This window comes from Halyomorpha halys, unplaced genomic scaffold (genome assembly GCF_000696795.3).
Source record: "Halyomorpha halys isolate HHAL.00 unplaced genomic scaffold, Hhal_1.1 Scaffold744.1, whole genome shotgun sequence".
Classification (NCBI taxonomy): domain Eukaryota; kingdom Metazoa; phylum Arthropoda; class Insecta; order Hemiptera; family Pentatomidae; genus Halyomorpha; species Halyomorpha halys.
Window position 1 is genome coordinate 158,915 of NW_027105596.1, and position 17,579 is coordinate 176,493.

Genomic DNA, 17,579 nt, shown 5'->3' on the forward strand with positions numbered 1-17,579 from the left:
TTATCAGACATATCAAGTTAGTTTAAATTAAAATATGATAATTTCTTGTTTTAGGGGGAAACATCTTATATTCGAGTCAAAGAGGATTATTCAGGTTATGGTAGAGAAAGTGAAGATAGAAGTAGTGGTGAGCGGGGAGGTAGATCACGTAGCAGAAGTTATTCACCTCGTAGAAGAGGTTCACCAACATATTCACCTGTTCGTCGAAGTAGTTATACCTCTGGTTCTCGATCTAGATCACATTCACATTCAAGATCACGTTCTAGATCATAATAATCAGAACAAATACACTTTTGAACATCAGTTAAACCTAAGTTTAAGTAATCACAGGGTGGAACAATACTATAGGGGTTGAATTATTGTTTTTTTAAAAAATAATTTATATGGCATAAAAAGGAACTGGAAATCATTTCTTAGTTTTTTGTTTTATTTTCCCCATTTTTATTTATTTATAATTTTAAAGTAGTCTAATATATTATTACTATTAGTCATTTTGCATTCCATAGTAAATTACAGAGTCTGCGATCATTTTAAGGCTTTCTTTATTTTTTAAATTAAAGATATATTTCCCTCCAAGTTTATTTATCAAATTATTAACAATTAATTAATTAAATTTGAATCGCCTAAACTAAATTAAAATAGTGTTCATTTTTGCAAAATGGTGATTATTATTTTAATGGTTTTTCTATTTAATAAATTTCATGTATAATTAGAGCTTTTTACAGTGTTCTCTGAAGGTTGTGTCATTATCCTTCTAAACAAAGTTTAAAGTGGTTCTAAAATTATATGACTGGGTTAGAACTGAAGGGATACAAGTGAAATATTTGAAGATGTGAGTAAATGACAGTTAAAGTTGTTTTTATTTATTTATTTCTAGTGTTAGAAATAACTGTATTATTATTATTATTATTAATGTTAGTTATGCAATTATTATTCAATTAGTGCTATTTCATATAAAAAATTTGTTGAAGTCTTTACCTGTATCCCTTTACTTCTTATATGGTAGTTGTAATTCTCTGGTTCCATTCCAATTTAATTATTTATTCATTATTATTTCTTTTTACCATGGTGATAATCAAGTATACATTTAAGGAAGTGGTTGTGACCCTTCTCTATCAGTTTATTTTTTGTTTACTTGTTTAATGTGATATAAGTTTAATATTTTATTTTTTATTTCCTCCAAATCCAAGATGATAATGTTTATTGTATATATAAAATTAAGGAAAGTAAGCAGATAAACATAATTAATAAAAAATTCAATCATTTTAAAAATTAATCATTATAATATTTCGCATAATCAACTATTGGTCTATCTTCTTGATAATCTTTCAATTATATAGTTTTTTTGTATGTATTTGCCTGTTGTAGTTGGTTTTGTTTTTTATGGTGAATTAAATATAGCAAAAAAGATTGTTAACTGGAGGATTGAACTGAAGAAGATTAATCGAATGTTTATATTTCTCATCTCTGCTGGGGACTGTCAGTTAGTGTAGTTAAGGGAAACCACTTCATTGTTCCATGGCAGAGCTATTTTAAGATATGTCTTTAAATTAGTGGAAATTTGATTTTTTCAAAATATCACACAAACATACATACACTGACATATGCGCCTCCTAAATTTAATTAGTTGGTGCATATTACCCCTTCTGTCAATTTTTTTATTTTTACACTTTTATTTGAGGTAGAGTTACTAAACAGAATTCTCTATGAATATATGGAACTTGTAACTTTATAAGAGGACTTTTTTTAATTTTTCTGTGCTTGAAATTGCAATATGAGCTTTGGTTGCATTTTATTCACGCAAGTATTAATAAAAGTCCATTTTAGTGCTTAAAAATCCTAGTTCTAATATTCTTCAAAACTTACCTTCTGGCTGTTATGGTCATAATTGTTTACTGCTTAATGTATGTTACCTATATTTATTTTTCCATATTTTCTCTCAGGATTATATTATTCAGTTGATTGCTTTTCTTCCATGTTTATTTTATTATCTGTCTTTTTGGTTTGAAAACAGGATCCATCTGCTACTAGGCAATTAATACTGTTGTTTGCTTATGAAAAGTAATGATGAACAGGGTGTCTAACAACTAAGGAAAATCATATTTTTTTTTAATTGAAAAAAACGCACCATTTCTTTTTCAAGATAGTTAAGTACCATTATACCCCTAAAAAAATAATCTCTTGAAATCATTTTTTTGTTCAAAATGTAAATTGTTTCAGACATGTACATGATTAATCTTTACAAATTTTCCAGAAGTAAGAAACCACCGTGCAACAAATTGGGCCATTTTTCTAAATATCAATGTCCAATAAATAACTAAAAATCCTTATCCCTAACTAAAGTTTACTTGTATTAACAGTTGATTATTGCATTTAAGAAGTAAAAAATGGATAATCATTATTAATTAACGAATGCTTACTGAAGTAATAAGTATTTTAAATTTGAAAATGGTTTGTGAAAAATCAGGGAATTCTTTCTGACTACTTTGGTTGACACCCTGCTGAATCTTTTGATGGTAAATTTCAATGTAAATAAAAAAATTAACTTGGAAATTCCTGGTCACTAGGCTGCCTACTATGTTTTTATGTCAGTATTGATTCTGTGATTAAATTATTAGTTTACTTATGTTTGTAACTTTCTTTGTTTTTCTTCAATATTGTTAGTAAAACAGTTATATAATTTGTTAGACAAGTTTATGTATAATATATTGTAAAAATTGAAGGTTGAAACATCTGATTAGAGTCAAGTAGATATGATTTCATGTAATTATCTGTTAAAACAATATAAGTAAATAGTTAATCTGAATTGTGATCATATTCTCAGTGTAACTTGTTAAGAATTCATTTGCATAGTTTAACTGGTATATTATGTCATACTATTTTTACCACCTTCCTCTTGTCACGCATAATTTTATATACTAAAGATTTAAAATAATAGTTGACAATGTATGGCCCATCACAAATCTGCTAATACCCATTTTTCAGTATCCATGTCACCATTACTCAATCCCTCTCCCTTTTATTGTACTATGATCTAATATGTTTATGGCCCCCTTTCCTCTACCACATACATTTTATGCCTAACTTGTTTTCAGTACTAAGTTTATTTCTTTTCTTAGAAATTTTCACTTGGTTCTTATCCAGTCATATAAGTAAATTATTGGCCTCATGATATAATTCATAGTGTGTATGCTATTCCTCATATCAGTTATATCATAAATTATAATTTTTGTCTGGTATCAACTTGTATCGGACTTATTATTTTAAAATTTAGAATAACTTTTGTTATTTAATGTTTATAAAAACAATAATATGTAAAGGTTTAAACACCAAGTGTATTTAATATATTTTTCTTTTATATTTCTTTATGCTTTTTCTAAAATAGTATAGTTTCATCAGATTCTTATGATGATAGATATCCAATATATACATTGTATATTTATTACTTTTTATTGTAAAGAACTGCATTACAAGCTGTGTAGGGAAAATTACCTAAATAGTACCTGAAATGTTTGATTATTTCTACTTTTTTTTTTTCTTCAATAGTGAATTGTTTTGTGAACTAATGGATATATATATATATATATATATATATATTTGTTTTCCTTTCCTTCAGTTCCCTAGTTAGGCAGTAAAACTGTTCCCTAGACCATCAATTTGCCATAGATACTCATGAACATAAAACAAAAAGCTCATATTCCTGATTTATTGTTTGATTATTCTTTATTACATTGTAAATATTTCTTTATCATTTACCCATGAATAATAAGTTTTTAGTCATGTGGTTTTGACCCGATTGTAATTTGTTTTGAATATTTTTAGTTCTATTCAAAAATTATTTAAAGATAAGGTTTCAACCTAATTTTGTTGAACTTATTTTTTAAAAAATAAAATGTTTTTAATGTATGTATTATAAATTAAGTGAATAAAGTTTTTATTAAAGCTATTCTCTCATTGTTAACATTCCATATAAAATTTAATAATAATTTCTGATATTAAATTCAAATTTCAACTAAAGAATGCTCACTATTATCATTATTTTTTTAAAAAATATGAAAACTTATATAATCTATTGATAATTGTTTTTCCTTTTTTTTTTTTTTAGATATTAAATAGGTTTACATTAGTGAATTTACAAGTGATGGCTACGCAATGTAGACTCTGAGTTTATATAGTGGTTTTATCAAAATAAATAAGACATATGTAAAATTAGTAAAAAAAAAAAAGTAAAGCCAATATAACTCAGTTTACTATCAGGTAATATGGGGAAGCTAATCAAAAATATAATGTCATGTTTCTTGCCTACTAGGTAATCCACTTTATACAAGGCAACCCTAATCAAAATTGTGGAAAATGAGAGATATGAGGGGTATTGAATCATGATATTCAAGGATAGTGATGGATTTTTGGGTAATTTGGAATCAATAGTCATTCCAGGACAGGAACTAACTCTTAAGCCTTCATAAAAAAGGAAGTTGGAAGTGCATTCAATTTCCACTAATTAATCAATACTATTTTCTACACATTCAAATTCTATCTGTTTAAAGATTGAAAATAACACTTAAAATGTCATAATTTTTACTGCTTCGCTATTTAATACTGTAATCCTAATTTAAATAAATAAAAAGTATAATACTTTTATGTATATAATTATCTTGAAAATGACAGGAATGTCAATTACTAAAATTGGTAAATACCATGTTATTATGAATGGATCTGTTTACGGAATATGTAGTACCATCCTATTCCCCGTGTGGTACCGTAATTTTTTTTTTTTTATCTAAAAGAACTTTAAGAAGAAGTTTTTTAGTGCTCATCGAGTGCAGTGCATTGTGCCCAAACTCATCGATCAACATGTTGCAGATGAGAGGATAAAAAGGATAGTTTATCCTCTTATAAATCTTTACTAAAGTTTTCTATTTAATATATATTTTCATGAATTCTAAGCAATGGTCATATTCTAACATCCTTCCATTTTTGACCGTAGTTTATTCTATCACTGAAAATGTATCTATCTCTCTTCTCTTTAATAATTTTTTATTCAAAGAGTAGAGAAAAATTGGATCAAAGATGAAGGAAAGGGCATGTGATCAAGAAGTCATGTCTTCTGAGGTGCCAATGTTAATACAGTACGATATATATTAATTAATTCCTATCCTTACATTATATCAAAATCCTATAATTCTGAGATTAAATTTCAAAAATACTATCTTCAGAAAAACTTATAGAAACCATATAATTTGAATTGATATTATCTTCTTATTATACGAGGGCTGTCCGGAAAATAACAGACGTTTTGGCCTGGGTGGTGGTAGAGCCGCCATCTTGGTGTCCGAACATTCCTACATTCAGTATGTATCCAGCTGTTGTAACGTGAGGACTGTGCATTCCTCACTTTGCTCTCTGTGAGTCGTCGAAATGTGCCCTGTAATAGAAAACCCCACCACTTGTGAAGCACGGTATTTGTTGTATTTACACTATGATTCGGTTTTTGTTGGCTCGAAACAATAGACCAATTGAAATTTATCGTCAGCTTTGTGTTGTTTACGGGTAGGGGATAATGAGTGAAAGCCGAGTGAGGCAATGTTGCATTGGTTTTAAAAATGGCCGTACCATTGTTCATGAAGAGGACTGCAGTGGTAGGCCTAGTCTTGTGACTGATGACCTGGCAATGTTAATCAATGACAAAATTTGTGAAAACCATCGTTTCATGATCACAGAACTATCGGAACATTTTCCCCAAATTTCAAAGTTTGGTGCACTAAATTCTGGTGTTGAAGTTTGGTTACCACAAATTTTGTGCTCGGTGGGTTCCAAAAATCCTAACGGAAGACCATAGGAAACAGAGAGTTGCTGCAGCACTGACCTTTCTCCAAGAATACAGCACAGATGGTAATGCAGTTATGGATCATATAGTAACCGGGGATGAGACTTAGGTGAAGCATGTCAACTGTAAAACTAAACAGCAATCGATGGAATGGGCGCACACATATTCTCCCAAGAAACCACAAAAGTGTTTGCAAACGCTGTCAGCAAGAAAGGTCATCGCTAGTGTGTTTTGGGACTCCAAGGGAGTGCTTCTCGTTGACTTTCTGGAACGTGTAGCAACAATCAACTCAGAAAGGTATTGTGAAACACTAAGGAAGTATGGCAGGCCATACAAAATAAGCGTCGGGGAAAACTTAGCACCAAGGTGTTGTTTTTTCACAACAACGCAGATACACACACAGCCAATCGTACCCGGGCACTCTTAGATGGGAAGTGTTGGCGGATTTGGCGCCAAGCGATTACCACCTCTTCCCAGTGACGAAAAAATGGCTCGGTAAACAGCGCTTTGATACCGATGACGAACTGCATGCTGGTGTAAACCAGTGGTTGAAATCGCAGGTGGCAGATTTCTACAGAGAGGGTATTGAAAAACTTGTGCCACGGTATGATAAATGTCTCAATTTGAATGGCGATTATGTAGAAAAATATCTTAGGAGTGTACCTTTCCAATGTATATAATAAACTTTGAGTTTTTCAATTTGTGAATTGTTTATTGCAAAACGTCTGTTACTTTCTGGACAGCCCTCATATAATCTGATGATTATAAGCACATTTAACATTTTTTAAGGGAGGTGGAACAGATGAAGGTAATACACTAACCAAAATTTTATTAACAGTTTATTGATCTGATGATCTATAATTCAAAACAAATTTATTAAACCATATTAGTAAAACATGATTGCCAACAAATATGTAAGAAAAAAAAATGACATCATATTTCTTAAGAAATTACAGTTTCCAAAAAAAGTAAAAAATTATTTATATATATATATACCATACTTGTTGAATAAATTAATTTGAAGTAAGCAGAAAATATGAAACTGTAGAGCAGCATGTAGCATTTGGTCCAGATGATGTACAAAAAGTTGAATTAATAATATTAAGTTAGCCTTCCCAAATCTCATAAAACTGTACTACAGCTGAAATATCCAACCAACCACTAAAGGCCCAAATTGTTGTTTATTTATTTTTTTAATTGTAATCTAGTATGTCTGATTAGAGCCTACCTCTTTTTCTTTTGTAAATTTACTATATAGTCACTAATCTATAATTTCTGGCAAAATTTTTTGACTAGGAGTAGGTAAGTCTGAATTGAAGTTTCTAATTTGCAAATTTGTTATCTAGATATTAACGATAGTACAATTAAATTTCTGTCATTCACAAAGAATATTGAAGTTGTTTTAAGAACAAATCTAAGATAACAAATAAATTACAATTTATCTGACTAATAAAGCAGTGCAGGTCGATGGTCTAAGGATCTGAAGATGACATCATTATGTGTTGTTATTTATTAATTCTTGAGCCATTGCCTGTTTTTAAAAACTTAGTATAATGAAACTAAGAAAAAAATTTTCCCAGAGCTTTATAATACAAAGTCAACATTTTACACACCTGATCCCAGATAAATTGAAGTACAGCTTTTTATTTTATTACAAGAATGAGACAATACAGAAAAATTATAATATCCAAAATGAAAACTACTTTTAACAGTTTTAAAATTATTTATTGTAAAATTAATCCATAAGAAACAAGTTATTTTATATTTACATATCTTTAACATCAGTAAAACTTTCACTATTTTCATTAGAAAATGTTTTGTTTTCAGAGTCCTTAGCTACACCATCTACTGGTTCTAGTAAATTTACTTCATTTATATTTTCTGCTGGTATCAAATTTTCCTCAGAAACTGTTTCAGAAATTTCTGAATGTATCACATTTTCTGTTATGCTGAAATTATCACTAGTAATTTTTTTAACTATCCTTTTTTTTTTTACAAGCTTATGAGCAGATTCAATTAAAGTTGATGTATCGTTTTCAGTAATATTTGTTGATACAATGATTTTTTTTAATATAAATATCATTGGTTTAGACTTAATTCTAAAAGGTGGGAAACTATTATAATTGAAATGTATATGAGAAAATCCATCAATAATATCTAAAATTTCATGAGAATGGGTAAAAGGTTTTAAATTTGGAGAATATTTGCTTTTAGCTTCCAACAATAAATGTGAAAATATTAAATAATCTGTACTGCCTGATGCTAAGTTCTCAGTTTTGTTGTAACTGGAAAATAAAGGCACAAATAATTAAAATGTTTTGGCATATAAATTACATTTAAAAATGTCAATATACATACATCCAATTTTTATTAATTTCAGTGAACCTGGATACTCCAGTTTGGGCAGGTAAGTTGTCAATATAAACATGGACCTGATTTTCAGGAGAAACAAGCCTATGCAAGCGACTTACAGCAACCCCTCCAGGATAATTATCTGATGCAACTCGTAATAAAATACAAGATAATATTATGTTTATTATAATGTGTAATACAATATAAACACTAGCAGCCCAACGAGTCATCGATTTATGGCGATTAATCCACCTAAAACCAAGTAAAACAACATTTAATTGAAAAGTTGATTTTCAGTATAAATCAAATTATTATAAATTTAATACAAAACATCATTGTTAGATTCGTTTCATTGAATTTATTTTTGAAATATTAAAAAAACTAATTTATTAATAAAAGTAATATAATTAATAAAATCATCTACCTTTTGGATGTTTATTATATAGAAGTTTCCCTGAAATTTCACATTTTGACGATTTCAATAAAGTTAAAACCAAAAAAATTGAAATACAATTAAAGTAAGATCTAGGGCGTATGAAGTGACATGCATGAAAAATCAACAATACAATGGTAAGAAATAATTTCACTTTCATTAACAATTTCTTAGTCTTTTTTTTAACCAAACACACAAAAATTATCAGAAAACAAGATTGTTGTTAGATGAAAGATCAAAACTATGAAAAACTTAAAGGCAGTATAACTCGTATACTAGGCCAAAGTAAGAGAAACTTGGAAAACTATTATAAGGAAAAGGTTTTTATGAAAGATTCGGGACTTAATTAATCCTAATAAAAAATAAGTCCATCATTGATACATCTCTGTTTTATTTATTTTGTTAAAGTCAATTAGTTTTTAAATACAATCATTGTTAATTTTCTTTCCCAAGTTTCTTCAATTCATTGCTAACTTAGTATTTCTTATCTATAAAGGTAAAGTTATTTTCATATTCATTTGTTAATTTTTAATTTCTAAGTCCACAGAACTTATTATTGGCACATTAATAGTATACTTGAATATTTTTGCAGCCTTAAAGCATATTTAGACTTCTTTCGTAACATATTTTATATTTTTTAAGACGACTAAATAAATAAATGCCTCGATTATGATGACAAATTCGAAAACAATTTTGTTCTTCAGGTTTTTTTTATTATTCTCCAAACTTTCATAAGCAAATTATCAAAAATTTACCATAATCATCAAAAGAATTTTTTTAGTGCCCAATAAAAAATTGTCTAAAAATTAAATAAGCAACCAGAATCTTTAAAGAAAAAAATGAATTCCTCCTATTGGAAACTCCAGAGTCAGGTGCACCAGAGAAGAACTGCATGAGAATTAGAAAATTGAAAATACCCTCAAAAGATAGACCATATGCCACTATTAAAACCCAGAGAAAATCAATTCAAAATTTGGAAAATAGTCAAGGTTAGGGGATGAACATGTATACCGGGACACCCTGTGCAATGTGAACTGTTTTATGTAATACAAGGGTGGACTACAGACATGGGAACAGTGTTTTTAATGAAACTTTTTTTTGGTGATACTAGGTCAGAAAATATTAGACCCATGTCTGAAGGTTCTTACCATTGCACCCTAGAAGCTGAGAAAAAAAAATTGTATATAATTTTGAAATTTTTTATATTATGGTATTCTGGGTTTACTATGTATGTATTTAATGGATATTATATATCAATCAATTTGTTTATTCATAGAGAATAAGAACAAAACATAGCTAATTGTATTGAACAAGTATAAATGCATAAAAATTACAAAAACCAAATGACATTTCCAGTAAAGTAGACCAAAACATGTTTTGGAGAAAAATCGAGTCATCATCATCACTTTCATATAAATCAAAAATTATATATTTGTGTAGGTTATTTTTTTTAACAATATATAATGAAAATAATTTAAAATTCCTTATAATTATATCTGAATGAAATTTAATACTATGCCAAATTACTGTACTATGCTCTTATTATGACACAAAGGAATAGTAATATAAATCAATATACTTGTTTACTGATGTAGAATAACAAAAAAAATATTGTCAAATTGTATTAAAAAGGGTTTGAATTTATACAAAAACAAAGTAGGTCAAACAGTTTTTTTCCAAGAAAAAGTAAGTAAGATTCGTCTTTGGCTCTCTAACAAACCATTAAGTATGAATCTTAATAAGAAAAAATATATATACATTTCAGGAGGTCCACATGGTTTCAATTGTGTACCTACATCATAGGTTACTGCCAAATATATTTTTCTGAGCCACCCAGTTAAAATATACGAAAATTTGTGTTTTAAATTTTTGAAGACATTAAAAACGAATCTTACTTGATTTTTCCCCAACACTTTTTGTGTCTACTTTACAAGAAGTGTCTTTTTATTTTTGTAATTTTGTTATCATTTATACACATTTAATACAATAAAACATGTTGTGTTCTTATTCTGCATAAAGAAACAAATCAATTGGTATAAAATAACCATTAAATACACGCAGAGCAAAACTAGAATACCATAATATAAAAAAATATTTTTTTCTAGACTCCTAGGGCATATTGGCAAGAACCTTTGACACATGTCTAATATTTTTGGATTAAGTATCACCAGTTTCATTAAAATCAGTGTTCCCATCTCCATACTCTTCTTCCCTTGTAAATTGAAGATGAATCATTGGTCAGTTTTTAATTTAAATGATGAGGTTTTATTTTCCTCAAAGCCTTTATTATTGAGGAAAATTTTAATTTTTTCATCAGTTTATTTTCTTTAAGGTATATTGTTGTTGGAAGGAGTATTTTACTAACATAAAATTAATAAAAAATAACCCATAGTAAATAACACAGAAGGAAGAAACAAAACAGGAAATATATTAAATTGGTATGTTTGAATAAGAAAACTATGTAATAAATCATTCCCATAATTATTTGAAGAAAGCAAATATGTCGCCAAGTAAATGAGGTAATGATCACTTGCATATCAGAGACTAATGCATTAAATTCGTATTAATATTAAGACATGATTTGAGAGTCATCTGCCAGACCAGCTGAGAAGACTCAAATGACTGTCATGATGATCACACCTTTATAAATAAATGCCACACAATTCTGTTCTTTAGGTTTATTTGATTTTCCACACTACAGTGAGTTGCATACATGCAGCTCATCAAACACTCTAGAAAATTGTGGTTTTTGACAATTTACACTTCAGGACACATAAAAAATAAAAACTATTCCATCCCATTCGAAATTATAGCGTTATGTGTACTGGAGTAGGTTAGAAAATTAACAATAAGATCAAAAGATTGAGTAAAGACCACTGTTATGATCCAGCAAAATCAGATCAAAATTTTGGAGTTTGTGGATGAACATGTTGATCTCTAACTTCACAGTGGTGCTAAGTACATTTCCATTACCTTTACAAACAATACAATTAAAAGTTCTTTCTTTCAAGAAAATTATAACTTTTAAATTTTTTGACTGAATAGATCAAGAATTTATATCTAACTCTGTTCATTCAAAAAATTAATTAAAAAGTTGTAATTTTCCTTGAAGAGAGAACCTTCAATTGTATTTTTTTTATGAAAATAAAAAAGAATCATTAAATATCACAAACTACACTAATTTGACACTTACTGTTTTATGTAATATAGTATTGTTATAAAATAATCTTAGTTAGAATTAATAAGACAACAAAATAACTTACATCTTATTGCAAGCAACTGCTATTGAAATATTAAATAACGGGAAAGTATAAATAATAAATCTTAACTCTTTGTGAGGTAAAAATGATAACATAAAAACAAAAATTGCAGCAGGCAAGGTAACCAGTTTTGTTCTTTTTTCACCAATTATACCAGCAGGTATAAGCGTTATACTAGCACCCAATGCTCGTGGGAGAGCAGAATACCAATACCATAGAAATGGTGATGTCTATAAATGAATTAAGGAAAAGCTTAGCAAAATAAATTTCATACTAATATTTTAAAATCATATTTCTGGGCTTAGTTTAATTATGTTTTTAAACACTATCATGTTTGTTGCTTTTGATACTGTGACAACTTATTTCTTAGAAAACGGGAATCTTAATACCTACTTAAGGGTTATACTAACATATGTAATAACTACTAAAATGACAATTAAGTTGTTGAAAGCTGCTTTACTAAGCTATGCCAATCTGAGGAGAAGTTAAATAAACGATACGTTAAAAAATCTCAAGAAACTGAATGACCAATCTAAATATTTCCCTTAACATCAATGATGTTTGAAATAATAATAAAACCCAGCAGCTGACTCTAATGAAACAATGTGTAATAAATACCAGTCTCTTCTTGAGTGTATTAATAGGGATAACAAAGCATATGTTATTAAAATCTGATAATCAATAGTGATTGTAAGTAATATTATCTCTTTTTCACACACACATAAATATAACCCCGGTATTCTTATTTTTGATGTTAGCTACAGACAAATTATATAATAAAAAGAAAATAAACATCATTACGATTTGAAAGTTTTATGAGTAATCATGATTTAGAGTTCTATTAATGATAACGTGCCCAAGGTAAATTTTAGGTGTAAAAAAATTTGACAACCATAAATACTAAATATTATTTCTTTATTATCTTGCCCACTGCTTTTGTACCTTTTTTTTTCTAGGAAGATTTTTTCTTTCTTATGAGGACCTCTATCCCTCAAACGAACTTCGGTATCTCATCTTGATTTCATATGAATTTGTTCACTAAAATGTCTATAAATTCTTTACAAAATCTAGGTTTTTCAAAAACCTCCACTAGCATTCAAGGTAATAAATTTAGAATCTATTAAAGCAAAACAGCATTACTCCATTCTGTTCTTGTTGCAAACTATAATTTTTGATGGCATCTCTAAATCTTATGTGAGCTATACTGATAGTGGTGGGGGGAACTGGTCTGACAAATAGGCCCAGTGGTCCTTTTGCCAAAATCTGACAATTACCTAGAGGTAGCCACCTTGTAAGAACCAGCACAAGAAATAATTATTAACAACTCTAGATGGGAATAAAACCCACATCGTTCCAAACCTGGCACTCTAGATCCTCACCATATACTCTCGGAACATAATCGGACAACATGGCCTCTTCAGTAATCCTTAACTACACAGTTAAATCACTATAGGTGGGGTCTGTTATCCTGACAGTAGAAAAGGATACAGTTGCTGAAACAAAACGTTAAACTCTGTCATGGGTTAATATTGATCTTAAAGGTTCAACACTTACTATATAATATAAGTTAAAACAAAAATTTAATATACTTCCAACTTTATAGGAGGCCTTAGACACATTTTAACAGTATATCTTGTCTTCAAACTTATTCATAATCCTAAGTTTACATTTTTTATGATATTAATTATATTTTTTGTAAATCTCTGTTGTTTACAAGTTGTTTTTATGGCTGTGAATGAGGACAAAGTTTTGATTCAGACAGGGGATAGTGCTCAAACAACCACCTGAATATTTTAGCATGATGTGACTAGTTTTATTGGTCCAGTTTACTTCTGTGACCAATCTTATTGAATACAAAGGTACATTTTTGTAAGGTACAACTTTGAAAATAATCTGTTAAAAAGGAGGTTGAAGAAGATAAAACCCCTCAGTAACATAATAATTTATGAATAATTTTAATGTGAAATAATACTTTTTATTTAAAAAATGAGAATTAAAGTTCCTTGAAATGTGGTTCTAATTATAAGTTAAATTTGCAGGTAAAAGGATACACCCCATTCAGAACTTTTATTCATAATAGCATTAAACCAGAATACTTCTCCTTCTGGCCAAATCAGTCTGTTCCAAAAGACTGAGTCAATGATAACAGTAACTAGTAATGCACACAGACTTGAAATAATACCAAGTTTCAAAGCTCTGAAAGAAATTTAAAAAATATATATAACATATAAAATAAAATCCTTATTAAATGAGTTATACATTAAATAAGACAGAACAAAAAATTAAAACCAAATAATTTGATATGATAAGTCAGGTTTATCAATACATTTACTTTAAATAAACTCATAAAAAGGTTTTATAAAGATAAAGCTTCTAAAAAAATGGAGAAACTAACACATAATGAAAACCATATAAGAATCAATATACATTACAAATTTTTACAGTAAATACTGAGTTAATCGAACATTCCAGGAACCTATCTGAGTTCAAGACTAATAATAATGTAAATAATATAATATTCAATATAACATATTTCCAAGTCAAAAATAACACTGTTATAGTTTAATACTGTTGATATTTTTTTCACAATAGTGGTCCTATATTAGTTTATCAAGGATGCTGACTAAGAATTTATAATAGAATTTTTGTTTGTACATGCACATCAAAGGTAACCTAACCTACTAAATAACTTAATCGATGAAAATGCTTATTAAAAATTTACTGATGGATTTTTGGTCGAGAATGCATGTCCTGCTTTATTATTACTCAGGCAGATTTCATTGATATAATGGTCATTTGTAAAGTTATATTAAATAAAATTATTTACTGATCTATTTAAGTCATGCTCAACTTCTATTGAGTAGGACCTGACCCTATCAATGGATTTGGGGGGAAAACCCTGAAGGTTGAGCATGATGCTGTGACCAGAGTGACCAAATATAATTTATGAGATAGAGGAAATTTTTTTCAAAAAAGAAGGATACTTTTAAAAGAAAGAGGACAAATGTAAAACTCAATATAAATAGTAAATCCAGACTTTTATGTATATATTATTACGACCCTCCAATTCAATTAAATTTATTTATTTAAAGGAGAATTAATGCTGATTAATTTGCATAAGTAATTAATTTAATTTGGTACACTTGTCTAGTGGCATAGGTTCCTCAAGGGAGAGAGTTAAATTTTGAGATATTATCTTAAACTCATATAGTCTTAGTCAAGGAGGTGTAGTAAATTAAAATGATAATATCTAATTTACTTGATGGCTGCATTATACCTTGGAACAGAACTGGAATAATGACACAATAATATATGAAGAGTTTACCATTGGCCTAGTAACAGTACTTCCTTATAAAAAGTACTGCATTCATGACCTTCATGGATGCATGTGGTACTAATTTAATATCAATAGTTTATTAAATAATCATACAAGTTTAATCAACATAATGAAATATGTTGACTATTGTTGAGTCCTTCTGTATATACACATATTAACCAATATTTTATTGACTGTAGTTTATCTTAAAGTCTTTTATAAATATACAACCAATTTTAAGAGCTATATTTTTATTTAAAGTTGATTTCTTAACAGCTTCATTCCATAAAAAAAAAAAACTGAAATTTTTTGACATAAAATGGTCTGTGGTTTAAATTGGTCAGTGACATAACTTCAAAACAACTTAAAATGAGGCAACATAAATTGGGGACTGCTTATATAGATTTCATTAAAAAGTAAACAAATATTTGTCAACATTTTTAAAAGTATCGATCAGTTTGAATTTTTTTAAAAAACTAAACAGATAATTTATTGCTTTCAGGAATCATATTATAAATTGAATAAATTATCTTATCAATATATCTAACTTGAAGATACTTTTTTTAAGAAATCTAGTTTGGATATTAAATATTTGTGAAACTTTGGTCATGTTATTTGAATTCATATTTCACTACTAATATTCCTTTTACACCTAAAATGTTCAGTTAGTTTCTTCAACCTATCCACTGTGTGTTCATGGGGACTAACACTCTTTCTACACTGCAATGAGAGCGGGACAAAACCTAATAAAATCTCACGAAATTTTAAGTTTTCTTTTTCAAATTTAAATCATCGTAAATGCCAGAAATTTGTAATACTTTCAAAATGCAGGGAGAATAGGAGAATGAACCTTCAAAAGGAGGACTATGTCCTTTAAAGCCCAAAATCTGGTAACCATGGTTGTGACCACATCTTCTACTGGTATAATCACTGATCAAGGATCATAGAATATTGTAGCATTTCCTTATCCAGTACAGATTTTTAGATTTTGTAAGAATTAACTCTACAAAGTCATTTTAAGGAATTTAAGTACCGCATTATGTAATCGATTTTATACTTTTTTATCATTTTCTCAAAAATACCTACAATGATTTTGAGTAAACTCATCAATACATCAACGTATAATTAAATGATCTTTAATATAAGCTAGGTCTTATCCTCATTGAAATAGTATGATTAGCAATGTATAGGAAGGGGAAGTATAGAGATATAATAGCTTTCAGTAGTCTGCAGCAAAAATGAATTTCTACCTAAGTAGGGTGTTAAGTAAAAGTAATATGATGGACCACTGAACCAGATTTTTTAAATGGTAGTAATGTTTATATAATCATATAGTACAACAAAGTTAGTTATTTCCACTCTTTGGTATTAAAATAATCTTTGAAAAATTAAAAAAACATCATTACCAAAATATGAAACCAGTTAGTTTCAAACTTCTTTACCCTGTGGTTTTTTGGCTTCATGAAAGTGATATTGTTTTATTACTGATTAAAATAAAAAATGAAATGTTAAATATAAAATTTATAAAAATTGATGGTATTCTAATCAACAATTCTTAAAAATAAAAACATTATTTATAATAAATACATAAATCATATTATAAAAATCTAAAGAAATCCTCGACCAGTACACATTTCATATTTTTATTTTTACCCAAGATTTCACATTGTGATGGTAAAAAATATGTGACTAGAAGTAAAATAAAGAATAGTAAAAACAATCAAAATATGTCATACCTAATGAGATTAAGCAATAAATGTAAAATCCTTTCTCAATACACAGCATTAGTAATTCAGCAAATACACACATTAACTTTTTCAACATACAAAAATTGTATACCTCATAAAACTAATGTGGCCATAAATGATTTCAGACAGAATGATTATTCCAAGAAAAATAGCCAACTCAAAACGAAAAATAATTACTGCAACTGCAGAATAGGATATTAAATAAACATGTTCCTGTTTCAACCAATTAGTAACTGCCAATAACACTAAAAAAAATAATAAAGATTATTTCAATATTTTTGTTAGACGTGACTAAAGGAGAGTAGAATGAAAAATGGGGAAAAAATAAGATCCCTGATACCTTATGTCAAAATAAACTTGTAATTTCACCATTATAATAACATACAAATATAAGGAATATGACTACAGTTAATTATCCTCTCATATACAACTCTCCTACTAAATCATATTCTATATTTTTCAATATCTGTGATTTATGCTTTCTATAAATAACAAATTTACAACAGAATTTAATATTCTGTATGGAATGAATTATCAATTTTCAACTATAACAAGAAAATTTACTTTATCTTTATTCATATATAATATAACATCCTAATTATAAGTAAGTACATCATTTGAAGAGAAGTCCAACTTAGTGTAT

General features: G+C 28.2%; 2 protein-coding genes across 4 annotated transcripts in view; one reads left to right on the forward strand and one right to left on the reverse strand.

The window, feature by feature from the left end:
* Positions 1 to 3,946, forward strand: part of LOC106685793 (serine/arginine-rich splicing factor 1B) — a 32,671-nt gene extending 28,725 nt beyond the window's left edge. For all 3 annotated transcript variants that reach the window (XM_014428710.3, XM_014428711.3, XM_067052360.1), the window contains one exon: positions 55 to 3,946. In XM_014428710.3, the coding sequence (XP_014284196.1) occupies positions 55 to 273 (219 nt within the window). In that variant the 3' untranslated portion in view covers positions 274 to 3,946. The remainder of the gene's footprint in view (positions 1 to 54) is intronic.
* A 3,583-nt stretch (positions 3,947 to 7,529) lies between these two features.
* Alg12 (Alg12 alpha-1,6-mannosyltransferase) overlaps positions 7,530 to 17,579 on the reverse strand; it is a 21,472-nt gene continuing 11,422 nt past the window's right edge. The window contains exons 4-8 of the mRNA XM_014428713.2: positions 17,028 to 17,181; positions 13,924 to 14,068; positions 11,876 to 12,102; positions 8,186 to 8,431; positions 7,530 to 8,112 (exon numbers count right to left, since the gene is read on the reverse strand). Of these exons, the coding sequence (XP_014284199.1) occupies positions 7,593 to 8,112; positions 8,186 to 8,431; positions 11,876 to 12,102; positions 13,924 to 14,068; positions 17,028 to 17,181 (1,292 nt within the window). The 3' untranslated portion in view covers positions 7,530 to 7,592. The remainder of the gene's footprint in view (positions 8,113 to 8,185; positions 8,432 to 11,875; positions 12,103 to 13,923; positions 14,069 to 17,027; positions 17,182 to 17,579) is intronic.